General features: G+C 40.9%; 1 protein-coding gene across 3 annotated transcripts in view; it reads left to right on the top strand.

Annotated features, from left to right (window-relative positions):
- The window catches only part of kdm4c (lysine (K)-specific demethylase 4C), a 30,507-nt gene extending 10,884 nt beyond the window's left edge, over window positions 1-19,623 (top strand). Inside the window, exons 10-22 of one of the 3 annotated variants that reach the window (XM_085357024.1) lie at window positions 375-595; window positions 776-2,799; window positions 2,898-3,009; window positions 4,142-4,323; window positions 4,734-4,977; window positions 6,368-6,444; window positions 6,819-6,874; window positions 6,997-7,105; window positions 12,815-13,009; window positions 15,455-15,625; window positions 16,432-16,551; window positions 18,305-18,397; window positions 18,543-19,623. In XM_085357024.1, the coding sequence (XP_085213150.1) occupies window positions 375-595; window positions 776-2,799; window positions 2,898-3,009; window positions 4,142-4,323; window positions 4,734-4,977; window positions 6,368-6,444; window positions 6,819-6,874; window positions 6,997-7,105; window positions 12,815-13,009; window positions 15,455-15,625; window positions 16,432-16,551; window positions 18,305-18,397; window positions 18,543-18,710 (3,772 nt within the window). In that variant the 3' untranslated portion in view covers window positions 18,711-19,623. Of the gene's footprint in view, window positions 1-371; window positions 596-775; window positions 2,800-2,897; window positions 3,010-4,141; window positions 4,324-4,733; window positions 4,978-6,367; window positions 6,445-6,818; window positions 6,875-6,996; window positions 7,106-12,814; window positions 13,010-15,454; window positions 15,626-16,431; window positions 16,552-18,304; window positions 18,398-18,542 lie in introns of all 3 variants that reach the window. The other 2 variants (XM_085357023.1, XM_085357025.1) reach the window with 2 other exon arrangements.
- Window positions 19,624-26,730: the final 7,107 nt, after the last annotated feature.

Genomic DNA, 26,730 nt, shown 5'->3' with positions numbered 1-26,730 from the left:
GCTTGTCTTAGCCAAATGGGCTATTTTCAGTAGTGATAATGTGGCTGACAATTTCAGACAATGTCCCAACATTCTTCACCCAATATTGTCCTCTTGAATTCATGCGTAAACAGCTTGTGGCACATTATTACATCGAGTAGGGTTAATGGTGGTAGTGGGCACTTCATTTGGAGTAGGAAAGAGAGAGTGCATATATGCATTGGATTGTGATAATTTAACGACTGGTAGCTTTGGTGCAGTCATTGGTGATCTAGTATTTGCCCTCTCAAAAGGCAAATCTTTCTACATTCGCTTTTAATGCTTTCATTGTTTTTCGGTTTCGTTCAGGGTTTTGAGTTTTAATCTTCTTTGATCTCTTCACCTTCTGACAGCAGCCACTCTCGTATGCGCTCCAAGCGCCTCAGGACCACAGAAGAGCCCGTTGACTTGGATGGCACCTCAGCGCTGAAAAGCAAGAGGAAAAGTTCGGCAGGTCCTCCCGGCCCGAAGGTACGAAGGTCTGTGGCTGGGACAACCGGCAAAAAAGAGCAGAAAGAGAAGAAAAAGGAAGCTGAGTCAAAGCACAACCAGAGTCAAAACTCTGTTCAGCTCTCTGGTAAGAAACTGACAGATGATAAAGAAGATATTTGAGATATTACTTAATTTTTTTTTATGTACATAGCTGTCTGTGTTCCTGGTTTCTTATATTTGTGAACTCCTTCATGTGAGGTCTGTAAAAACTTTTGGCAGTGACTGTTTTTCATATTTTAGCCAGCCATTCTTTTATTCTCAACAGGTCCTTGCAGACAGATGTGTGTGGTCAAGGTAAATCGTGTAGAGAGTAAAAGTTTGGGGGTTTCTAAAGACCACTCTCATGACTCTCACGATAGTCCCCCTGCCTCACCTTTGAAGGATGACCTTAAGGCAGAAACAGACACTCATATTGACCCACAATACCTCTCAGGGCCAGGTCTCACAAGCAGAACTGCTGAAAGTCTCAGACAAAGGCCTGTGGCTACTCAGGCAGATCCAGGAATTAACGAGCCAAGGTGTCCCACTTCTGAACAAAGAGACCTCTCATCTCGTAAAGACTGCTCAATCAGGATGCCTCCTGTGGAAGCCAGTGAACACAACTCAACTTCCCACACAAGCACTGCTGATGAGACTGTGGTGAACTTGTGTTCCCCTGTTTCTAAAGCTCACACATCTGCTTCAGTATGCAGAGAAGACACTTTAAGTGAAATATTCAACACTGATTGCAGCATGGACACAGGTACAGAGAGTTACTCTAACAACAGCTTTAAAGCAGAGAGAACGGACGCAGTTGTTGATTTGAAGCCTATCAATCCACACTCCACTACAGAAGCACTTTATGATCTAAAAAGTGAGCCAGTAGAGGGGGGTAGCTGCACATCATGTAGCTCCCCTTCTACACACAATCGCATTTTAAAAAGTAACACTGAGGAAAATCTCCCCCCCCCTCTCCTGCAGAGGAATGCAGTGGATATGCCACAACTCACTCCGGAGCCTGCAGATAAGGTTGGAATTTGCCCTTTGCCACCTGAACTGACCCAAGAGATGCCCTCGCTTACGCCTGCTGATGATGGCCTGACTGATTTTTCAAAATCTCGATCGTGTAGTCACCAGATTGCACCTGTGCTTCAAAGGGAGATGCCAACTGGCTCTTCATCCTCACATGGAGCCAGACAAGAAGAGAAAGAGGCTGATTTAGTGATGTCAGCAGAACTTCATACAGGAGAACATGCCAACAACTGGCATTTAAATTCCCCATATAATTGTGAAGGGGCAGCGGTGTCTGGTTCAGAAGGAAAAACGGCTCATTTAACTGCCAGTGGTATGCACAAAATAACATCTGGTGGTGTCCATGAAATGATGATAATGCCTGCAGTTGCTGCTGACAAGGATCACGCAAAGCTGGAAAATCTTACTGCACCGAACAATGCCTCCCTTGGGCAGCTTGTTCAGAGCACTGCACCTCAAAGAGAACAGAAACCCAACTTACAAGAGTTTGCAAATAAAGATAATTCCAAAGATCCATTTCAAAGACAAGGCGGATTCAGTACCTCGAACAAAAACATCCCAGCCCCTGCCCCTCCATTATGCACTCAAAGTGACAGCCACTCAGCATTACAACTACAGCATCACACTACATACTCCTCTTCCTTTTGTACACCCCAGCACACATACACAGAGCCTAAAACATTTTCCAGTAGTATCTGGAAAAACTTTAATTCCCAAAATCCTGCAGTCCTCATCCAAAGTCTGCACCCAGAGCTCCCTTCTGACTTTACCCACGACCCTCTACCTTACACCATGTGGACTGAACCTCAGTGCAAAGAGGTCACTGACCTGGAAAACCCTGAGCAAGAACTACGTGAGTCTGAAAACCAGGAAGGAGAAAGTGGGCCTCTCACCTGGGCTCAACTCGAGCCCACTTCTCTAGTTTCAGTTGGTGCTATGGAGCCTTTGGGGCTTTGTGGAGAGTACGAGTTGCAAAGAGATGATGGGGCTGACGCGCTGTCCCTATGCAGGGAGCTGGGGAGACAAAGGGAAGCTGAGGAGAGACTCCATTCGGATACTGCTGTTTCACCTCTCAGAACGGGAGATGGAGAACAGGATAGGGTGTCTGATATGGAAGAAGGAGGATCTGATGACGATGAGGCAGAGCAGCACAGTGCCAAGAGAGAGAGCAGTAGTGACTCCTCTGATGACGACGATGATGATGAAGAAGAAGAAATAAATGATACAAATAATTATAAGTGCAATGAATCAGGCCTGGAACCTGGGGAGGTTTGTGCTGTGAGTGTTTTTTTTAAATAGTCAATTATAATAGTTTACACATTACAGAAACTAAAAAATAATGTTTAACACCTTCAATCAATCCCTGTCCATGCCAGTATCCTGCCCTGTCAATGAAGAGGACCACTAAGAGCTGGCGTCACCCACTCAGGAAACCCACCGCAAGGGCTGTACCAACTGCTGTCAAACAACAGGTTGCCAGTGACGACGGTGGGCACACTGAAAAAACACACGCATATATACAGTTAACACAGTTCGATGAAAGGTATTGCTATGGTTGAGCCTTAAAAAAGACATTTAGACAGCGACACATGCACACAGTATAAGCCAAGAGTCAAGCTTATTTCAATAAAAAACCCAGGGACATTTCCTGTTGTGGTTAGTACTGCATGGTGGGTGGCACCGGGCCAGAACCCATGATCGTTAGACTTCTTTTTGGTTGCACTGGAGCGAACAAGAATGCAATCATCACAACATTTAGATGTTAATCCGTTTTGTAGTCCAAAAACAATAACGCATACTTTGTAAAAGTTTGTATTTCTAACACAATATACTCAGAAGTAATAGAACTGACTCTGTTAGCAGCATGAACAACAGTCTTGACAAATATAAAGTACACTCAGGTAAAATTTGTGTTTTTCCACAGTGAGCCATTCCACCCTGTGGTCCATACTTCCCCTCCTCATTTTTCAAATTTTATGTCCCTCCGAAATGATTCTTTTGACGTCAATGCACACATAAACCAAACACATTTAATTCTCGGGCCTACCACAGTAAAATGATCTAGTGATAGATATTCTATTTGTTTTCATGGTTTTAATGGGGTGGGGGGAGGGGGGCCTCCATTAACAACCACTAATGTGCATATACACACACAGTCACATTTATCATCTCTGTAGTTGTGAGAAAGGATGAATAATTCAGCAGCCGTTGTAGTTGTTTATCTGCGAGTAAGAAATGACCATGGCTGTGAGAAGCCTGTTTTATGATCATGAGAGTGCTTAATTATTTTTGAGCAAATTTGGAAACTGACAGGCGTCTATTCCGTGAAAATGTTTTTAAAGTCACTGGAGGAAATTGTCACCACAGCGGCCGGATTAGCTCTGACTTCTGCAGCGATTCTGTGCAGAAAATGCTGCAGAATTCACTTTGTGTTGCGTTTTTTGATATTCTGGCCAGATGATTATTTCACATTCAGAAAAGGCTTAATTAACAAACTACCAGGCAAGAGATTCGTGGTTGGAATTGCATGAATCATTGTCCGCGCCCCAGTAAAAGAAACCACCGTTTGAATAGATGAGTGATTACAGAGTAAGTAAGGCTTTATTTCGTCTCCATTTAGAGCCACCTGAAGCAAGCTTGGCAGAAGAAGAGGGGCAGGAAATGGAAGCGTGGGCAAAGCCGCTTGTCTACCTGTGGCAGAACAAAAAGAGCTGCTTCTCAACAGAGAGGGAGTACAATGCTCATGCAGCCACCATGCAGCCGTACTGTGCAGTGTGCACACTTTTCATGCCCTACTATCAGGTAAAGGGGAGGTCAGCACAAATTGGGAGATGATTGTCTTTAAAACATGCACAGTTCCACTGGTGTAAATTGAGTGCGCATTGCAACTTTCTTCTCTTGAGAATGTTGAAAGATCACATTTCATTCTGTGTTTACATCATTTCCCGCATTTGGCTAGCATTTTTGCTACTCCAATTAGAGGTTGTTTCAGTATTACACTGGTCAGTGGTTCTTATCCTGTGTTGAGCTCATATGTCTTTTTTTTTCTTTTCTTTTTTTTTTTTAAATCCAACCGCTTTACTGATAATTGCAGCTTTTCAGCACATTTCCAGCTCTAAATGTAGTTAAAGTTCAGTCTGGAGAGACAATTTTGAGTTTTTCGTCTGTCAGAGGTTTTTATACATGAAAATTACAGTCTCTTCCTCCCCTAGGCGGAAGACAAAGCAGAGGATAATAAGCCTATGGTAGCTAAAGACACCTTCCAATCTTCATCTCCAATGGAGGGTCCCTCACCTCATGGTGGAGGGTTTAGGAGAAGCAAGCCCCTGATCCCAGAGATCTGCTTTTCTTTTCGGGAGGAGAATTGCCCCCCTACTCCCACTAACCCACTGCTGCAGGAAGACGGCACCTCCCCTCTGCTCTACTGCCAGAGCTGTTGCTTGCAGGTCCATGCAAGTATGTATGCACAAGGCAACAGTAGCACATATATTTGAGTTTTTTTGTGTGAGAGGAGGGGGGTAGAAGATACAAACTGATGTGTATAGTTTTTAAACTTCATGCCATCTGTTTACCACTTACCACCAGGCGACATTCTTCGTTTTCACATGTTGTGCTTGTGTTACTGATGTCATTATTAGAGGGTCAGTGGGTTTAAATCCTGACTCATTTCTTCTGTATGTTCCACCCTCTCTCTGTTTCCCTTTCTCCCCCCTTTCTTTGTGGTTTGGAGTATTTTATTTCCCTCGTCAGACTGGGGGTGAATCCTCTGTTTCCGCCACACACAGTTCCTGTTCAAAATCCCCAAGCCAGTAACAAGCTCTCACACATTTTCTTAAAAAAGGGAAGAAAAAATCCCTGGAGCTTTTCTTTTCCAGGCTACTCAGACACGACACATTGTGCATTGTCGTAATCCCTCATTCACACGGATCTCTGTCCCAATCATGCACATTTCGATATCTTAAGCCTCCAGCCGGCCTTACGCACGCGCGTACACAGACGCGCGTGCAAACGCAGCTACTTTTAAAAGACTTAGACAGCAGTATGCCCAGCTTTCAGTCAGTTTGAGTCACTCTTACTAACGTTCACTTTGCCATATTTTTAGTCTGCTTGGTCTAGGATGTTGTGCATTTATTGTGTGTGTGTCTGTAAGTCTGGTGGGGTGGGAGTTAGAGATGAAGTGTATGTCATTTGACACTGATGAAAAAGCCACAAGTTCGGTTTCGAGCCCCAACAATAAGTACATGTTGATGTAGCTTTCTGCCCGTTCTGTTATTTGAACTCTGGAAAGGAAACAGAGGTGGGCTTAGATTTTGTTTTTGGTTTTCTGATGGATAATGCAGGAAAAGAATAGTGACATGCACACATATACAGACTTCAAGTGTGTTTTTTCAAATAAAAATTCCCAACCTACGTGTCTAAAGCCTCTAGCTCATGGACTGTAATCAGCTGCCAGCTTTGAATAAGATCACGTTTGTTTTACTAAATGAAATCCCAGTGTTTTTCTGTTCAAGGCCATTTTTTATTTTGGAAAAACATTTGGACGCGAGGACTCAGACCAAAAAGCAAAGTTGCTGCTGTGAAGTGTCTAAAATGACAGCGTGCTATGACACACGTTAACATGAGATAAACCCACACAGACGGACGCCTTCGTAAACAACGATGAATTGTACACCAACTCTGTCTTTTGTTGTGACATTTTGTTTCCTTAATAACATAAAATTATCTTGCCATTTACTGTCAAGTCTGCTGTTTCTCTCCCAACCCATTGACACAACAGTTTAATAGCATTTGAGGAGTCAGTGAGTATTTTTGCTACAGATTTTTGATCCATCCCTTCTTACTTTAGGTTGTTACGGTGTTTCTGCAGACGACATCAGTGAACAATGGTCATGTGATCGCTGTACCGAGGGAAACTTTACAGCAGTAAGACAATTTTATACCTTTGATTCAAGTATGACTGTGGTGTATAAGGAGAATAGCAGTGCTATCCTAAAATTTTAATGTGAACTAGTGTTAAAATGATTATACGTTATAGCTGATGATGATGGCTCACCCAAAGATCTGACCCTAGTCAGAACAGTCAGTAATATCTTAAAAATATAGATGACCATATTCATATGTGGTAGTTGACACACTGCAGTGTGATCACTGTATACAATAAAGACAACTAATTTTTTCTTCTTTCTGACTATTTAATAAGCAGAAATATCTTCCTCTGTGGCACGTGTATAGATTTTGGTGACTAGAAGAAAAATATCTGCATTTCGTCTTTCTCACTCATTTTTCTCTTTTCCCAGGAATGCTGTCTCTGCAACCTCAGAGGTGGCGCTCTAAAGAAAACCCAAAACGACAAGTGAGACGAGCTTTTGTTCTGTGATTAGCTCTGCACACTTATCCCTCATCTCTAGAGCTCAGCCAAATGAATTGTCTGGGTATCTTAATCATCACAATGTATTAATTTGTTTGTGTGTATAGATGGGCTCACGTGATGTGTGCAGTAGCATTGCCAGAGGCGAGGTTCAGCAATGAATCCAAGAGGAGTCCCATCGACACCAGCAGGATCCCCATGCAGCGATATAAACTGGTGAGAACACACAGACACACACCCGCACACCACACACACTCCTTGAGGACTGTCCTGGTCTAATTAATGAAGTGTTCACAGTTCTAATTAACAATGTGAGACGAACATGCCCGCAATCAAAGCTAGATAATTAACCACTGGTGGGTGGGAGTGGGGGGGTTTGTGTGTGTGTGTGTGTGTGTGTGTGTGTGTAAGTGTGTAAGACTCTGTGTGCTGATGTTTGTCTATATGTGTGCAGGTGTATGTCTGCCTCCCTGAGTGCATGTGCTTGTGCATTTATTAAGTGTGTATGTGTTTGTTTAATGAGGGAGCTGCAGTGCGTCTCAGCAGACCTGACATGTTGCCACTATACTTAGCTTTCTGCTGCAGGCACTGTGATAAGTCAGCAGAAAGCAAAGTGTTGGAGAAGCACATCCTCACATAAGATGGATCACAGAGATGGGATAAGTTCAATTCTTCTTAGAAGCATATGTAATAAATCACAGTTTAGGACTCCTTAAAACAGCTCATGACAAAAGATACATTAATAAATCAGTTTATTGTTCAAAATGGGTTGCGTGAGCTGAAAGTAACAATGATGTGAATACATCATTAATATATATGAGCTGAGATTACAAAGTTATACAACAAAAATTAAAAGCCATGCTCAATTTAACACTGGCCGTTGTCCCTTCCAAAGTTGTGTTTGAATGCAGTGATGCGCCACTTCCAGCCCTGCTGCTGTTTTTAGAAGTCTTGTTTTGAGCTTTCGTTACAGCACAGCACAGCTGCGATGGCCTGAGGATGTTACAGTAAAAGTCCATGCCTTCACAGTCACAAAAAAGGAAGAATATACAACACCATGAATGGTATTTAGAAGAAAAAAAGGAAGATGAATCAGGTCTCAGGGGTTTCTAGCTCATAGCCAGAGAACTAGATCTCATTTGTCCCCCGACATAAAATGAAGTTCATTTTTGTCCATAGTCAAACTGCAAATGCACAGATGAACTGGACAGATCTGGGCTTCTAAGAAGGGTTGTGAAAAAGGTAGTATAGGCCTCGGATACAAAGGCCTAGAGACCTGTCAGCAACCATCTGGCAACCTCTGGTCATGAGGGAAAAAGAGGTATTCCCTGATAACATTGCACATGGTTGCTGGAGGTTGCTGGCAGCTACATTGAAATTGATTCCTAAAGCCTCGGCCATGCCAGCCTAGAAACGCGTCAGTGACCCCCTGCTAACCACCAGTCACTTGGGAAAGGTGTGTTTTCTATACCTGGTTGCTGGAGGTTGCAGTCAGGGGAAATTTGGAAGTACCTCCACTTCCAAATTAAAGAAATGGTAAGAAGACTTTTCAGCGTAACACAATGATATCCAGTTTGAGTTTAGTTATCAGTCCCTCAGAAAACGACATCTGAGTGAATAGACTTCAGTTATAACTAAAATGTCATACTTCACCACAGGGAACCAGCATATTTAGGTTTATACATGACCCAAAAATAGTTCAAGGAATATTGCTGCACTGACACTGAATGGGATGCTAACTCTGTGGACACAGTGACATTACCCATAGGGTATTTACAGGGATATGGTTCATATCTTCTCACACCACATTGAAATTAAGCTCATTTGGATATGAAAGCACAAACCACAAAGTCAGTTTCCATATCCGCAGGCTGAAATCTGAACAAAATGAAAATTATAGTCCAGACGGGGAAGAGGCAGGGTGCTCATAAAAGCCTCTGACATGACCTACGTGATGGCCAAAATATAAGTATATGAAGGACCTAAATTCCTTTTAGAGGAAGTGGCACTTCCTTGCTTTAGATGTTAAATGCTTTATCACACAGTGTGCATGAATAACCAATATGTCCTTCACATGTACACCAGTAGAAAGTGTGCGCCTGTGATGCAGACTTTCTCTCAAAGTTTCGAGGATGGCGTACAGACTACCTTTCTGTTTTGTCTGCGTTGTCATTTGTAGATTCAATCCCCGAGCCACGTGTTCTGAAGTTCGCATTGGACCCGTTGCCCCTGCAGCAGCTCAGTACATTCATAATTTACTATCATACAACACACGCACACCGATGTGCACACATACACATTCATAATTTACTGTGGGAATGTTCTTAACGCATGGCTCAACACAGGCACCCGAATACACACTGCAGAAGTCACAGGGGAGAAATTGGCGAAGTTCACACACGCATTAAAACATACAATTATTCTTACATGTTTATATTACTTTGTGATCTAATTGGCATTATTTTATTTTGTCCCCTCCCCTGCCAATATATGTACATAAGTGCTCATTTGCAGAAATACGAACGCAGATTTTGCACACAGTGCATGCCAGCTAGAATCTTGTTATGCTGGCCTCAATAAGTGGACTAGACAGTCGGGCCAGTTCATCTGTGCAGTGCTGTCCATAATGTAGGAGGTATGGGAAAAGGCTTTACGAAATGTAGGCCAAGTTAGTCACCGAGAAAAGCACTGACTGCTTCTCCCTCAGCTCAGGAACAGAAAGGACAAGAAACTTCATTATTAGGGGGGTGGGGGAGGATAACAGCATTTATATTGCCTTTTGGTTTTCTTCACAAGAGGAAAAGAGGGTAGTCTCTCACTATACACAATACCTACTGATCCCCAACTGATATCTGCATTAAGAGGGCTAAGCTGATAATTGTAAAGACGAAGCCAGCCCTGCTGTAGAGGTTAAATTTAATTAACGCTGAGCCAACTAATTAGATCAGTTATTGATTTGTTCAAATAAATGAACAAAGGGCAGTGGCTTAGCTGATAAGGACAGAGACTTTAAGAAAGGTTCGTACTTGCGCAGCGTCACCTTCTTATTTACCTCTCAGATGCCTTCTCTTGTTTCTGGGCATCATCACATCCTATTATATAGAAATATACACAGGGGAATTAAACTGTCATAAGGTGCTTTTGATATTGTATTTTCTTAATATTTCAACACGTGCTGTTTAAACAATATGTAAACAACAATATTATGCACAAGATATAGCAATGATATGGTAATTTGGAACCTTTTATAGAAATAGATATTAAAAAACCAGCTAATTCCCACTTAAACTCACTGAGGCACTGGAACGTGTCTGCATATAGACGTATTACATGTCGATATTATAGCATGGATTTCCGGGGAATTAGATTAATGAATAAATTACTTTCAGTAAGATGTGAAACCAAGCTGCAAAGACAGAAGCCAGGGCAGGGAAGCGAAGAAGAGAGCGTAGATGGGTGTTTTATTAAGAGCAGACTAGAGAAAATGGAGTGAGATGGAAGGCATGCAAAGGGGGTGAAAGAGGAAGAGGGAGCGAGTGGGGTTATAATGGGAGGCATGTCGTCATATTTTCCCTTTCGTTGGAGAGGACAGACAAGAGAGATGCCACAGTAGAGGGAACTGACTTGATGGGCTGTTTAGTGCAGAAACCCGAGAGATAGTCTTTTACAAAATTTCGCTTCAAGTGTGTTTGTGCATGGATGCATGGCAGTGTTTGTGTGTAGGATGTGTATGTGTATTATGCTCGCCAGTGTGCAGTTGTGTACTCTTCACAGAGCTTAAACGAGGAAAGAAAATACCACAACATACAGATTGAAGCACTTTTTATTTGTGGAAAGCGTAAATGATGTCATCTGATTGGCTTAAGTTGAGGGTTTCTTTGTATTGCAGCAGTCCAATAACATGTTTCTGTTGACTATTAAACTGGGGTCTCTCATTTTATTTTCTGCTATCAATGACTTGTTTACACTACCGTATCCAATAACAGCAGATTTCACAGATATAATTTTTTTGGAGCACATATTGGCTTTAAATTATGTTAGAGGTTCATGGCACAGCTGAGCGGTGATTCACTTAGCGGTCTATTGTCACTAATTTGCTGTTTTTCCTAGCCAACCTTTAAAGTCTGGAGTGGAAATGCAAATGTTAAATTACTTTATTTTATTTTTTTTATTTTACACCAGACATGGGTGCTTTAGTGAGTAAGGTCAGGTTTCCTCCACAGCAATAAAGGCAGTCACTGGGAGTAGGTGTATTGTGCAGTAGTTTGCATTTGAAATTTAAAAAGGAGAACATCCGACTGAAGGGCTTCCATTTACAGTGTGAATTTTTATTTATTTATTACCCTTGGGGTAAAATGATTTTCCCTTTGTGTAAATAATATCTTCAGCCACTCTAAGTGTGTGTAGGATGTTGCTGTCCATCACAACTTCCTCCTTTCATCTCTGGAAGCACAGTATTTCATGTTTTCTATCAGTGTCTTTTGATTTTCTATATAAAAACAACAACAACAAATGTACTAATTAACCAAAAAGTTTGATCGTTGTTCATCGTTCATCAAACTGATGTCAGCAGTGCCAAGATCCAAAAGTGGTGTCGTGGAGATATCCGATATGACGGTCCAGTATGAGTCAGCAGCTGCTGTTGGAAACTACTGTTATATAGATGATATGTTACTTGTCCTGGGTACTGATCAAGAAATCTTTGTTAATATAAAGCAACACAGAGCTGTTTTGGTCTTTTCATTCATTTCTTCAAAGTAACTTTGGTCAGGATGGTGATAAAGCAACAGGAAGATGGAGTAAGTCTGGTGCCAGACTGCGACTGAATGGCTGTTACATCCAGTCTGTCATGGATAATACAGCATTTTACTGATACACTGGTGAAAATCGCAAATCTATTGCTGTCTGTTGCAAATCTGTCGCTGTCTACATATACAGAAATGAACTATTTAAATTCAGAGTCCAGCTAGAACATCAGTTTTGACACTGTTTCAGTAATTCTTTCACAAATAGTGACATTAATTTGCAAAATGATATAAAGATACTCAGTGACATTGCTTTTATATAAGAATATAACTAGAAAATAAATCAGCTGGCAACCAGTTGAGTTGAGTCCCCATCTGCAATTATAAATTAGATGGTAGTTTTTTGGAATCCTTTGCTAATCTGTCTGAGAGTGATTGCAGTCAGTCTGAGCTGTACTGGGATTGTTGCCTCCCACAATGCGACCTGTGCAATTATCTTGTGTTGTCCACAAGTTGAGGGTGTTGCATCCTTGACCTCTGGGCAACAAGTTTTTCACAACATGTACTTGCAATCAGTTTCCAACAGCAAAAAAATTCAATGCAATCACTGCAACCATCAAGTTTTCTTGGTCACGATGAGCTTGGCCATCTTATTCATACTTTAGTGTTATTAAACTGTTAGCAACATGCTTTTAAAAAGACCATATATTCTAAAAGCCAAGAGTGGCGGCCCAGCTGTTGTTTTTATGTGTCTTTAGAACGCAAGCCATAACGATATAGAGGACAAATACTCCTGTTGTAACGATAAGGCTAGAGATTTTATTTATTCGTTGTGTATATTGTTTTGGATAATTTCCAGTAAGGCTTGAAAACATTTTGGTAAAGACGTACTTAAAGAACATGCTTATTGTTTAAAAAATGTTTTTTGAAGAACACTTTGACAGCATTTTAAATCTAGTTATATTGAAACAAAACAAGCTGGATACAGTCTAAAAACACCTTTGGTTTGTCTAAAAGCAGCTGCTGATCGTTCTAGACCACTGGCCATTTTTTGGTTCTTGGCGTCTCTCAATTGTTTTTATAATTCCTTTGCAGTAATAACATTTTCCCAGCTTTTCGTGTGCAACCTAAGTTAATTCAGGCCTATTGACAGTTTGGTCTGGTCCTTATGTGTTTACAGAAGTGCATCTATTGTCGTAAACGCTGTGCGGGAAAGCGGCACTCAGGGGCTTGTATCCAGTGCTCATGTGGCCGGTGTCCCACCTCCTTTCATGTGACCTGTGCCCATGCTGCCGGTGTTATCATGGAGCCCGATGATTGGCCGTATGTTGTGTCAATCACCTGCCATAGACACCAGTCGCGGAGTTCGTCAGCTGTAAGTTATAGGACAGGTGTTTGCTACAGCTGATCTGAACCAGTGCCCGGAATAAATAGACATATTATTGTTTTTGACACGCTTGAAATAACTGACTCAATTATAAGCACTTAATAATTTGTGTTAATGTAATTAAGGAAGTGGCACAAATGACTACTCGCCAGATAATTGAAAACAGCTTGTTAAAGGGGCCCCTTTATGTTATGCCTTTGTCTCTGTTTTACCTGTTGCAAATACTACAGCTGAACTGCCTGAATCACCTTGTTTGTAGTCGAGTCTTTCTTCCATAACTTATACAGGGCACTGTGTAACAACACATCGGCGTGATGCGTGCACAGTGGCTTGTTTGCACTCAAACAAAGAATGAACAACTACTATTTCCCTGCTAGAGCCTTTTTCTGCCAACTCTAACTCTATATTCTATTAATGAAGCACACCAAATGTTCTGTTGTTGGCTGCAAGAATGAACATAAGCATGTTCATTTACTCTTGGCATAAAAGAAGATGAAGATCCAATGGATTACTTTTATTTCTGATGTGAATGTCTCTGCAACACCAGGAAAATCCTTACACTTTATACTGTGTTAGCGTGGGATCTCCTCCTTCTCTAATGTACATGTTCTGTATTTTAATACAAACAAGCTCATAATAAATCATTCAATATTTTGTTTCAGTTAAAACAAATAAAGCGTAAGATAGTAAACTAATGTCCCCACTTTACAAACTGCTGCTCTGCACAACATATTCTCATTTGACCCCAAATAAAATTGAACTTGTGGAATTCCCCCAAAATTGGGATGCTGTGTAAAATGTAAATAAAAACAGAATGAAGTGATTAAAAAAAACTCAAAAGTTTATATTTCGTTCACAATAGAATAAAGAAAACATATGAAATGTTAAAACTTAAGACATGGTAATATTTCATGAAAAATAGCAGCTCATTTTGAATTTGAGAGCAGCAGCACTCTAAACAATCTCTTAAAACTGGGGCAAGGGGCAACAAAAGGTTGGAAAAGTAAAAGGTGCTGAAAAGAAGGAGCTGGATGAACAATTTGCAACTAATTACGTCAATTGGCAGCTGGTTAGCCGCATGATGGGGAATAAAAAGAGCATTGCTAAAAACGATGTTTATAATTTGTGGAACAATTACAGAATAATCCTCTATAGTTCATAATACCAAAATATTTAAAGAATCTGGAGAAATCTCTGTGGACAATGGACAGGGCTGAAAAATCAGATTATGTTGGATGCCGCTGATGTTTGGTCCCTCAGATGGCACTTCATTTAAAACAGAAATGTTTCTGTCATGGAAACACTGCTGTCAGAAATCATTGTCTGTGAACACAGTCATTGGGCCATCTATAAATGCACGCTAAAGCTCTATCATGCAAGAAGAAGCCGTATGTGAACATGAGCCACGTGACATTTGGTAAATCATTCTGGTTATAGTCACATTTTAAACGGCGTTCCAGCAGCATTTTTTGTTTTTGGGGGGAATTGCGGTAGTTAATGTAGTTTGACGTTAAGTATTTACTGCAGTCACTTGTAGGTTCAAGTTCAGCTCGTTGCTTTGTTCACTTGCATCATCTATAATAATGCTGGTAACTGAATTAAACGTATAAACTGAAACATTGTCCATGACAGTGCGGTTAGTAGTGCAACATTATGCTAGAAAAGGAGGAGAAAAGTGTGCAGTAAGTCTGTTTTGTTTTGGGTTTTTGTTTTTTGTTTTTGTTTTTTTTGGGGGGGGGGTTGTTTTTTGTTTTAGTTTTGGGCATTTTTTTTATTTTTATGGATAAACCAGCTTAAGACACAAAAGATCATTATTACTGAGTTCAGTTATTTAACAGTTATTCTACTGGAACAGCCGTACAGAATTAACTGCTCGTTTAGAAGACTAATTGCTGTTTTAGAAAGTTCCCGCTTTAAGTGAGCGCAGCATACATTTGCACTGTGCCACAGTGGTGTGAGTGAATGCCAGTATCTAAAATGTCAAGGATGTACTTTCACAAATGAGTTCTTTGTGCTGGTACTGAAGAAAAGTTTTCTTTGGGGTCTTGTTAGAGCTGATGCCCAACTTACACTTAAACTCACACTAATTTAAGGTTTGTCTTCACTATGCTGCAACTAACTTGCATGGTGCAATTTCTTCCCTTCTAAATGCAAAGATAACAACCATACTCTGTTCGTACTGAGCTTAATTAAAAGTAAAAGTTGTACCTCGGTACAAGAAGCTGTCAAGATGACTTGAGAGACAGATCTATAAACCTGATTGTATTAAAAGCAGAGATTTGGGTATCAGAGCCTTTTATAATGCAAATAAATCTAACAGAACATTTCAGTTGTCACTTATTATATAACATTGCTGTACCCCAGTGGAATTTAGTTTGACTTTACTCTGTATTGCCATACATTAGTCTAATTGCTACTCTCTGTCTACACTAGAAGCAGCAAGCAAACCAAGCTTCTATCTCACTTGGCCAGACGGTGATCTCCAAACACAAGAACCTGCGCTACTACAGCTCCAAGGTCACGCAGATCACCTCCCAGACGTTCTACGAGGTCATGTTTGATGATGGCTCTTTCTCTAATGACACGTACCCCGAGGACATAGTGGTGAGGATATGTTTAATTAGACGCACACTCAAGAGGTCACTGCGTAGTTGTATGAGGTCAAACCAGTTGTTTAAATCCCCCTCGTTAAGAGGAACTTCTTTTTCTCCTTTGAAAATATGCTCTAGTGTTTCTCATTGTAAATCTTTCAGCGGGTTTCTGAAAGGGCCTTTCAGAGAAAAATACAATATCACACACCAGGGGTTTCGATGGGAGTATGGAAACTGACAGCTAAACGTGTGTTTCTATATTTAAGAGCACATTAAAGTTAAGAGCATTCAGTCCTGAGCCTCAGCTAGCTACCAAAGATATTGTATATTACACCAAAATAACTGAATGTGTATGTTTTGAAGCCTTGTGCTTGTTTTGTTAAAAAGCTATGTACACCTTAAAGCTTGTTGATTGTCTAGTGTTGAAGCCCCTTACATAGAAGACAAGAAAACAAGTTTCTCGGGGATATTCAGTGTGTCACGGTAGCACAAAGCATTCACGAGGTCCTGCTGTCTGAACACTGAAACAAAACCATTTGCTCTTTACATTACCATAGTGTCTCAACCATTTTGGGCTGAGAAGTTTTGTATGCAGCTTTGAGTTTAGATCTCAACAGCACTCGACTGTCAAATTCTCGACTATAGCAAAAGCTGTTGTCAGTCCACTTGAGTTTTTTTTAGCAGGTAAATATATCAAAGGGAATTACTCTCTTTAGCAGTTATCCTGACACCCACTTTGAATGACTTCTTCTGTCTTTTTGAAATTGTTTTGAAACACTTAGACACTTACAGACCATCTACTACTCTCTTGTATTTCAGAGCAGAGATTGTGTGAACCTGGGTGCTCCTGAAGTGGGGGAAGCTGTTCAAGTAAAATGGCCTGATGGGCTGTTCTACAGTGCCAAATACCTGGGATCCAACGTCTCCTACATGTACCAGGTACCTGAACATGCGATCCATCTGTAAACTACTCAGTCACGGCAGCAGTGAGTGAGCATGGGAGAGAAAAACAAATGGCCACGTTGTGCTGAATAGACTTTCAGGCATAGTTGCAGGTCAAAGCGGCATAGCAGTAAATTTGTTGAACTCCCTCAACGCTGACGTTGTCAATGTCCCCTGGTCTACGTGTGGACAGAAAAGACAGGGGGATTGAGGGAAGCGCTGAAGTCACGATGATCAAGAGGAGATTAAAGATGACGGGAGGGTAAAAGACAGACGTAGGAAGCAAAAGCTGTTTGGACATAGAGATAGAAAATGGGGAGAGGGGGAAAAAGACGGAGAGTGAGCAAGTGAAAAGTGGCGGAAGAAGAGAAGGAGGTGACAATCTGCATTATTCAAACTCACTGAAATATTAACTAAGCTAAGACTCATGCAGCTTCCATTTAAGCTTTATTTAGGCGAGCTGGGCGTTAACCATTACTTATGCACAAATGCACCTGTGACGCAAAGACGGTTTAATATAGGTCAGATTAAGATGGGAAAAAATGGCTGGACAAGAACTTTCCATTGTCAAGGTGTATTTTAGAGATGAAGCCCCTGCTTTTTTCCAAGAACTCCAGCGTTAATGTTTAAAGAGCAGAGGTAACATGAAGATGGTCTTTATTTGATCTTTTTTTATTAGAGCTAAGGGGTGGAACGGCACACTTGTGCATTCTGGCAAAAATGTTGTTAAAGTGAGGGGAAAGAAATTCTTTGTGGCCTCTTATAGTCTGTAATAATGGTAGCCTGAAAAACACACAGAAAAAAGCCTGTGTTATATAAATGCCTGTGTAGGTTCTCAGCTATCCAGGTCATGGTACTCTAAGGAGCTTGGATAGAAAGCAACTGGACTCCCACTGTGAATGACCATCATTGAGCAGAGGGGGTGGCTTATGACACCACATTCAATTTTAAATTCAATTTCATTTATATAGCACCAGTTGCCTGAGGGTGCTTTTTATTGTAAGGTAAAGACCTACAATAATACAAAGAAAAGAGAAAATCTCAAAAATCATATGACTCCCTTTGAGCTAGCGCTTTGTTGACAGTGGGAAGGAAAAACTCATTTTAACAGGAAGAAAATGCCAGCAGAAACAGCCTCTCTGAGATGCGGCCATCTGCCGCAACCAAAAGCCACTAGCATCTGCTCTCTTTTGGATTTTCTATTAGGTGTTTTTAGTACCTGCTTGGCCAGAGTTCCAGCTGAGCTGAGCTGGAATCCAAACTCGGACTCCTTCACAAGAATCAAAACCGCCATTTTTGAAGCTCGGCAATGAGGGAAATGCTATTTTGACACCTGGGCTCATGTGACAAGGCGTATGATTAATAGTAGGGTTTAAATACCGGGGAGACTCCAGCATTGGGTTTTAGATCTGAAGAAGCCTCTTGGATGAGAGGTGTAATTTCTTCAAGAAACTTTAAGAAGTCCAGTTGCCTTCTTTCCCAGCTCCTTAGACTGTTCTGCATTATTAATGCAACAAACCTACAGATACCACCATATGTAACTGCAGTATCAAAGATGATTAAGTAAAAAATATTTAGAAGACAGTTAAATGTAAATAGGAGGGGGTTTTTTTGGCTTTTTTTTAAGCAAAAATGTTCAGTAAATTTGGTGGCAAGATTTTGAGTGTGCATGTGCATGAAAACTGTATAAATGCAACACATTTCTTTAAAACCTCTTGGATAGCTGCTGATTGGTTTCACCTTATCTCAGGTGGAGTTTGAAGACGGCTCTCAGGTGCTGGCCAAAAGAGAAGATGTCTACACCTTAGACGAAGACCTCCCCAAAAAGGTGAAGCGCAGACTTGTAAGTATTAGATTTACAAGATTTACACATAAACTTTAAAAGCATAAGTTTCAAACTTCATTGGCATAAACAAACAGAATATTCTCATGCCATGTGGAACATTTTGCTATTACTCATTGGTGCTTTCTGATGTCTTGTTTTCTAGTCAACGGCCTCGAGCATGCGTTTCCAGGATGCTTTCTTCACCACGCAGGGGGAGAGGAAACGACAGAGAACGCCAAATTCACGCTTCCAGAAAGACTATGTGGCCCTGCCAGGCCTCCGTACAACTGCCAAAAGCACATGGGAGCAACGCAGCCACAAAGGGAAATGAAGTCATGGAGAAGCATCAATGACAAATGAATGCACTGAGTTAACAGTGGATGTAGAGGGGAGCTTGTTTGTGTGTGTGTGTGTGTGTGTGTGCTTGTAAGTTTTGGGGATTTGGGGATTGCTATTTACATCTTAACTCTTGCCCACACAAGTTTCCTGTGAAAAGTTCTGAGGAAATGATGTAAAGGGGGGTTGAATGAGGTGATGTGGATTAGGTGGATGTTGACTTGCGTGTGCTTCTACATTTTACATCAGTGACTGGATGGTGTAACAGGCAGGGGAGGAATTTTGATTGGACTCTTACAGAATGGGTTAACAGAGGGCATTGTTGCCTCAGTTGCCTAATGCTCTCACAACCGTCAGGGAAATTAATTGTGACTTATAATGGTCACATCACCCTTTTTTGGAATAACATTTTTTGCTTTGTACATGAAAACTTCAAAAAGCGATTTTTCTAATTAGCCCACATACGGTAGCCTTTTGGGTGATCTTTTAAGTTTTGATTTTCAATGTTTACGTTCTTTGCCTGTAGTATTTTCCTCATGTTTTACTGCATGTTCAGCATCGTCTCTTAACTGCTTCTGCCGGGCCGAGTCCAGTTACGCAAGAATGGCTTCCTCTCTGCCCATTTTTTAAAAAAAAAAATTCCCTTACAGATAAAAAATAAATAAATACATATGTGAATTGTGTAATTTCAAGTTTAAAAGCATTAAGAAAAATGACCACGTGCTCATAACTTCCTGTGGGGAAAAACAGACAGGAAGCCATAGCTTTGTGTTGGACTTTTCGTCCAATTAACGTGAAATGCTACTGTTGCCCTCTTGAATGAAACACATTGTTGAAATTATTTAAAATTTGTATTTATTTTTGGCTTGCTATAGTTAAGCTATTGCTAACTGCTGTAAGGAAAACAATAAAACATTACATATGTTTTTCTATTCAGTTTTCAGTTATTTTAACTCCAAAAGAAATGATAGTTTAGGAGCCACTGAAAAGCTTTTCAAAGCTATTATGAACACAAATACTGAAACAATCCCTGGGTGTTTAATAGTATATGCATTAGAGTATACAATGTAAGGTTTTAAAACTAGTGATAGATTACGGGTTTGTGGGCATTGCCACTAGGTACTGACATTAAATCATCTACAGTTGGGGAAAAATAAAAAGCCCACCTCTTGATTCATATGTGTGTAGAAGCACCTTTAGCAACAATAACCTGCAGCAGTTGTTTCCTGTATCACTTTGTCAGTCTCTCACATTGTTGTTGAGGAATTCTGGTCCACTCTTCTTTACAGTGTTGCTTCACTTCATTGAGGTTTGTGTGCATTTGTCTATGACAGCTCTGTTAAGGTTCCACCACAGCATTTCAGTTGGGCTGAGCTCTGGACTGCAACACCTTGATTCTTTTCTTTCAACTCTGTTGTACATTTGCCGCTGTGCTTGGCATCCTCCCCTATTGCATGACCCACTTCTGGCCAGACTATCAGACAGCTGGCCTCACATTTGATTCTAGAATACTTTGGTATACAGAGGAGTTTATGGTTAATTTGGAGACTGCAGGGTACCCAGGTCGTGTGACTCAAAACAAGCCAGATGCAACTTTGCAAACATAAGCTGTGCTGCCGTGTTCTTCTTAAAGAGAAGAAGCCTTGTCCTGGCATCCCTTCCAAACAAGCCATACTTCTTTAATCTTTTATACTGCTAACTGAGGGCTGTACACTCTGAGATGTACTTCTGGTGTTTTTTGCAATTTTTCTGAGCAATGCACTGTCTGACCTTGGGATTTATTCCCAGGAAGACTGGCGAGTGCCTCGAATGTTTTCCATTTGGAAATAATCTTTTTCCTAGTAGAATGATCATCTTGAAATTGTTCGGAAATGGCATTATAACCTGTCCAGATTGATCCGCAAACTTCTGCTTTGCAGAGGTGCTCACACTTGCTGACAGTCAATTAAGTGCTGCTACTTACCCTTTTAATTCCAGCACATGACTGCAAAGAACCATGTGAAACTTTCTTTTTCACACAACTGCAGAGTAGATGAAAAGAGGCTGATGTCAGGAAGTCATCACATGATCAATTATTGTCTTCAGTAATATCACTGAATTTATTTCAAACCATTATTTTTGTCATGCTCTCACCTCTTGGCACAGTGGTTTAAATTTGTTATGCTTTCAAAGATATAACAGTAAATTATGTTTAAATATTAAACTTTTCTGATGTGTTCAGGTTTTCATAAATGCTTTTAGAAACCAAAGCTTCAAGTGCAAGTCAGAAGTACCGGTTACATATGTTTAATCTGGGATACTCTGAACTATGGGGTCAGCCCTTGCAGGTACATACTGTATAAGGGCGCCTCACACTGAACGATAAGGAGCAGAGTGTTCCCAGCAGCTTGGCAGAGCAAACGGAAAGTGAAATCCATGCGGTATCTTAACTGGCTTCAAAAAGCTTTGTACTCCCATGGAAACCACGTCACAGCCAGCTTCAGATGGCTCTTTGTGATACTGAAGCCAAAGCAAGAAGACAAGTCAGCTTTGATGAAAAATGCCAAAAAAGAGAGCTAAACATCCTTTTAACACCGTTCTTTTGTGCGCCCATAATACCCAATCACGCTACCCCTGCTGTTCTTTCAAGTCCTGTAGGACTTTTTTTCTAAACCTTTGACAAAAACATATCCGAGCAGGCCTTTTAGCTGCTGGTAAATATTCAAAGTTATGCACTGGGTGCTGTGCTATTGAAAAGGTTTACTCCTTTTACCAGGGTAGACTTTGTTAGGAGTCTAATGTTTTGGCCAGCTATATTAGAATTTTTGGATCCTTCTTGAGAATAAAGAGGAAAAGTTAAACTGAAGGTTTGAACAGAGAATTCAAATCTAATTGAAGATACATTTCTTATTTGCATAGTTTGAGTTGTAAGCCAGTTATCGTTGTCGTTGTCACTATAAAGCTTTAAAAAAAAATTAGTGCATCATATGTCAATCTGTCACACTTAATGACTCGATTATTTATTGTTCTAACTAATCTGTCAGAACTCACAGGTCAGCTCAAACTTTAAGCTATAACCACAGCTGGACTGGCCATTGGGCATACCGGTGGGCCGATGGTGATTTTTCATTTTTATGTTTGCTTGTTTTTGTAACGTATAAACAATGAAAGGTGGTGGATTAGCCAACAATAAAAGACACAAAGCTGGAGTTATTCTGTGTCTTTGCTGCACAGCTGCCTCTTCTTCTCTCATTCTCTCCCCTCCCTCTCCTGTTGCTACTTCAATCATGAAACTGATCAATGATCAGCTGATCGTCTCTTTTGTCTGTTTATTGCCCACTTTGCGCCAGAAAGAGGAAACCAGCGGATGTCGCGCTAAACAACAGCAGCACGTTTAATCTTGATCAGCTGTTGTTTGAATTTATTTAATATTACTTTCTAATATCAGCTGATGTTCGCTGGAGCCACAGCTGTAAAAGCTGCTGGTCATGATATCGGTTTGGATATCTGGTGAGAGGGAAGCATGAAGATGATACACTGTATACAAATCATACATATATATCAACATGACAGTGTACATCACTGTCACAACAACGTTTGTTTTTGTTCAAAGGCTTTATGGTTTTTTTCTATAATACCTGGTGGTCTGGTCAATACCCGGGCCGATCTTTTGTCCCAGTCCAGCCCTGGCTATAACTTATTTAGGAATTTCAGTAACATGCATTAATAAAATTTATGCACTCAGTGCTTTCTCTTTACAATACGTTTCACAGTCAGTCAGGAAGTGCTGAATTACTTTTCCTCTATTATCACACTATCAAGTGTGACAGGATAATGGGCAGAGTTATTTAGGTAAGCCAGACCTCTATTTGCACTTGCTTAACCTCTCACAAAGATGGAAGTTTATTTTAGCTAGACTGCTTGGTTTGAGTATTTCATAAATTGCTGGGATTTTCCCACACAACCGTCTCCAGGGTTTAGAGAGAATGGTCAGAGGAAGATGAAAGACAAAATAAATGGCCGTTCTCTTGGTGAAAAATGCCTTGTTGGTGTTAGAGGCCAGTGGAGAATGACCTTTGAGCTCATAGGAAGGCAACAATAACTTAAAATAAATGCCCAAGGTAGGCAGAAGCACATCTGCAAATGCACAACATGTTTTTGTTACAGCAGCAAAGACCACATGTGGTGCCACTCCTGTCAGCCAAAAACGGGAAACTGACCTACAACTCACACCAGCTCATCAAAGTTGGACAATAGATGATAAAAAGAATATTCCCAGGTCTACAGAGTTTCTGTCTTGAAATTCAGATACTGGGGTCCGAATTTGCACGGTGCAACAAACAATGTGAAAGTATGGATCCTTTCTTGTATCTTGTATCCATCCAGTTCAGGCTGGTAGTTGGGGTGTAATGGGATGGGGCATATTTTCTTTTGCCTATCAGTTGAACAATGTTTAAACAACACAGAAAAAATTAAGGCAGTTCTGAAGGCAAAACCCAGTACAAAAGAGGCAAAACAGAGAGCACGGGGATAAGTGTAATGATGTAAAAGGCCAAACAAGGGGAAGTGAGATGATAGTTCATAGCACAGGCAAACATTAAAACATTGGTGATTTAGCAAAAGACAGCTCTCAAATGTTCCCTCAGAAAAAAAAAGGCTCATTTATTTTCTGTGCCTATACTGAAGTACGAGCCAGACATGAATAAGCATCAGCTTCAGCTCTTTCCACTTATTGCCTGAATCTGTTTTCTAATATGACTTTAACAAGACTAAAAGAATAGCACAAAGTCCCGTGAGGCTGCAGTGCTCATTGCACATCCAAACACATTATTGCTGATAAACTGCTGGATCTAAAGCACGGAGATGAAAAAAGAGAGAAAAAAGGAGAAAAAATGTTGCTATTCTGAACATTTTTCCATTAACTGGGGAGTAAAATGTTTTTGGTATGACCAGAGGGTGGCATGAAAGGCTGTCTGTCTGTACAATGACCATATTAGTACACCAGACTCAGCTCTGCAGTCAGAATAAGTTAAGCTGCTGTAAAATATTGTGATTTAATTACTATATTATTATTATCTTGGTTTTAGAAACGCCTCAACAGTGGCTTATGGCTGATAAGGCCTTCGTGCCATTCACATAATAAGAAACACATTAGTTTAAAGAGGAAATAAGAAAGGAATCATTTCAAAGAAGCAGTTAATTAACCAGCAGTAAATGAAGCTTTCACAACAACCACAGTAACTACCACACCACAGTTGGCCTAGCAAAATATAACATCTCAAAAGGAATCAAATAAATCAAACTTAGAGAAAGAGAATCGTTACAAGAGCTGAGCAAATTACAACACTAGAAGAGATAATCGCCCATGTTTTCGTCTTGGATCAGTATTTTTCATCAGTCACAGGTCGAATAACTCACAGGGAAATCCCCCCCCCCCCCCCCCCCCCCCCCCACACACACACACACACACACACACAGACACAGGAATGGGTCTGAATCCAGAGGTGGAATATTGGAGTGAGGGGGTGCTGTCCAGTGGTTATTTCAGTTACTGCTGCCTTCCTCTCACTTTTGGCATCGACGAGGCATTTTGGCCCAGAGAACTGCTGCTTGCCAGATATTTTGCCTTTTTCGGCTTTTTTCTTTATGAACCCCAGAGAGATGCTTGTCCAGGAAAATCGTGGGTGGGTAGATCAGCAATTCCTGTAATACTCAGGCCAGGCCATCTGGCACTGCTTAAATCACCTTTCTTCCCCATTCTGAAGCATGGTTTGAACTTCAACAGGTGGTCTAAACCATGTCTTCATGCCTAAATGAACAGATGTATTGCCATGTGATTGGCTGATTGTAGATTTTTGTTGGCAAACAGTAGAGCAGGTGTACCTAATAAAGTGGTGTATTAACATGAAATGTAATTGTCTCCACGTACGATGATATTATTGTTTTGACTGCTGCCAGCGTAAAGATGCTTTGAAGGGAAAAACTGTGGAAAATCACGTTTGTTATGAGCTGTAAAGGCACCTTTGTTTGCCCTTTTGTGGAGATTGAGTTGCTATTAGCGTTGCTGTTTTGCTGAAAATGTGTACAAGAAAATACTCACCTGCATCTATTTCCTGCCTGCTTTTGCTGGAGCCCATTTGAAGGTGCTCACATTTATAAAAAATAATAATAGTTTTACTGTTTGTTAATTTAGTTTTTATGACTTAGCTTGCTAAGTCTTGTCGGTGGAGTTTGTCTGAATTTGGTTTTCTGTTGCTCCTGGAATAACAGCCTGTAAGCAATATTTTATTTTCTTGTAGCCCATAGACAGTACTGACAACAGTTCTCAACAGTTACACAGTGTATTATTAATTTTTTATACAGACATCTCATAAAATCTACACATTATGCATGAATTACTGAAAAGAATGGGACTTAATGCTGCATATTCACATTGCTCAAAATAATTAAAGGAACACTTTCAAAGCACATCAGCCTTCAATGGGGAAAAAATCATGCTGGATATCTATGGTAAATGGCCTGTATTTATATAGCGCTTTACTAGTCCCTAAGGACCCCAAAGCACTTTACATATCCAGTCATCCACCCATTCACACACACTGGTGATGGCAAACTACATTGTAGCCACAGCCACCCTTGGGCGCACTGACAGAGGCGAGGCTGCCGGACACTGGCGCCACCGGGCCCTCTGACCGCCACCAGTAGGCAATGGGTGAAGTGTCTTGCTGAGACCGAGACTGTCCAAGCCGGGGCTCGAACCGGCAACCTTCCGATTACAAGGCGAACTCCCAACTCTTGAGCCACGATCACCCCACAGCCCATATCTACACTGATATGGGCTGGGTACATCGTCAGATGGAAATGAAAATGGAGGATCTCCTACCTGACTGAGCTCCTGGGCAGTCTGAGGTCCAACCTGGCTGGTGGTTGAACCGAAACATAACATCCCACAGCCACAGGTTTTCTATTGGATTTATGACAGGCGAGAGTGGGGGCTGGTCAGTGGTACCAAGGCACTGACTGTCAGCACCGCCATGGGGTCTGTTAATGTGTCTGAGGATTTCATCCCAATACCTAATGCCTAGCCTATAGAGGTCTGTGTGCCCCATGATGAATATGCCTCCCCATCCCATCAATCGATCATGCTGAACATTATTCACAGTCATGTGTCACATGTGCTCAGGGTGAACTTGCTGTAAACAGCACAGGACAACATTCAGGGTGCCAGGCACAGGCCTCACTAGAGGACATCCGATCCTTAGGTCACCCTCATGAACTTCCTATTGCACTGTTGTGTCCGTATTGTTTTGTTCAGTCTGCTGTTTTTTTGCACACTTGCACTTTATGTAGTCCTGTGTTGATCGTCTGTTATATGTAACACCATGGTCTTGGAGGAACACTGTCTTGTTTCCCTGTGTGAGGTACCACTGTACCACTGATTGAAATGACAATAAAAGCACTTGACTTGACTTGAAGTCTGATTGTTTGGTCAAACACATTCCCACTTGTGGCCTGCTGGAGATCTTCGTGTCATTTTTCACTAAAATCACCATCCTGCAGTAGCTACGTAAATCTATAGATAATATCAATCCCTGTTTCAGGTCTCGGCAGTTCTGACTAGATTCTGTATGTAAGTGGTTAATTAAAATTTCCATGTACATAGACACCAACAGATTTGGTGTTTTTGCTGATTTATCACAGATAACCTTCATTTGTAGCCCAAATTTTGAATTCAAAGGTTGACTCAACATTTAAAAATGACAGCGGTAACAGTCATTTTCACTTGAGTTTATTTGTAACAAATGAAACTTGTGTCGATAAAGAACAGAAATCCATACAGACCTGTTTTTCAGTTTTCACACGCTCCGAGAACCAATGTAAGAAAATAAAAAGCACTTGTTGACTCGGAGCAGAAAACGGAAACAAAAAGGTTTACATGTACAGACCAATTGGAGGTAACTGATCCCAATAACACATCATATTTTCATTTTTTTATACAATTTATAAACTCCAGTTTAATCCATCTACATGATACA

The sequence above is a fragment of the Diplotaxodon limnothrissa genome, linkage group LG6 (assembly GCF_057381915.1).
Source record: "Diplotaxodon limnothrissa isolate DT_005_m linkage group LG6, D_limnothrissa_male_GT1.1, whole genome shotgun sequence".
Lineage (NCBI taxonomy): Eukaryota > Metazoa > Chordata > Actinopteri > Cichliformes > Cichlidae > Diplotaxodon > Diplotaxodon limnothrissa.
Note: the sequence above shows the minus strand (reverse complement) of the source record. Positions and strands in the feature narration are given on the sequence as shown.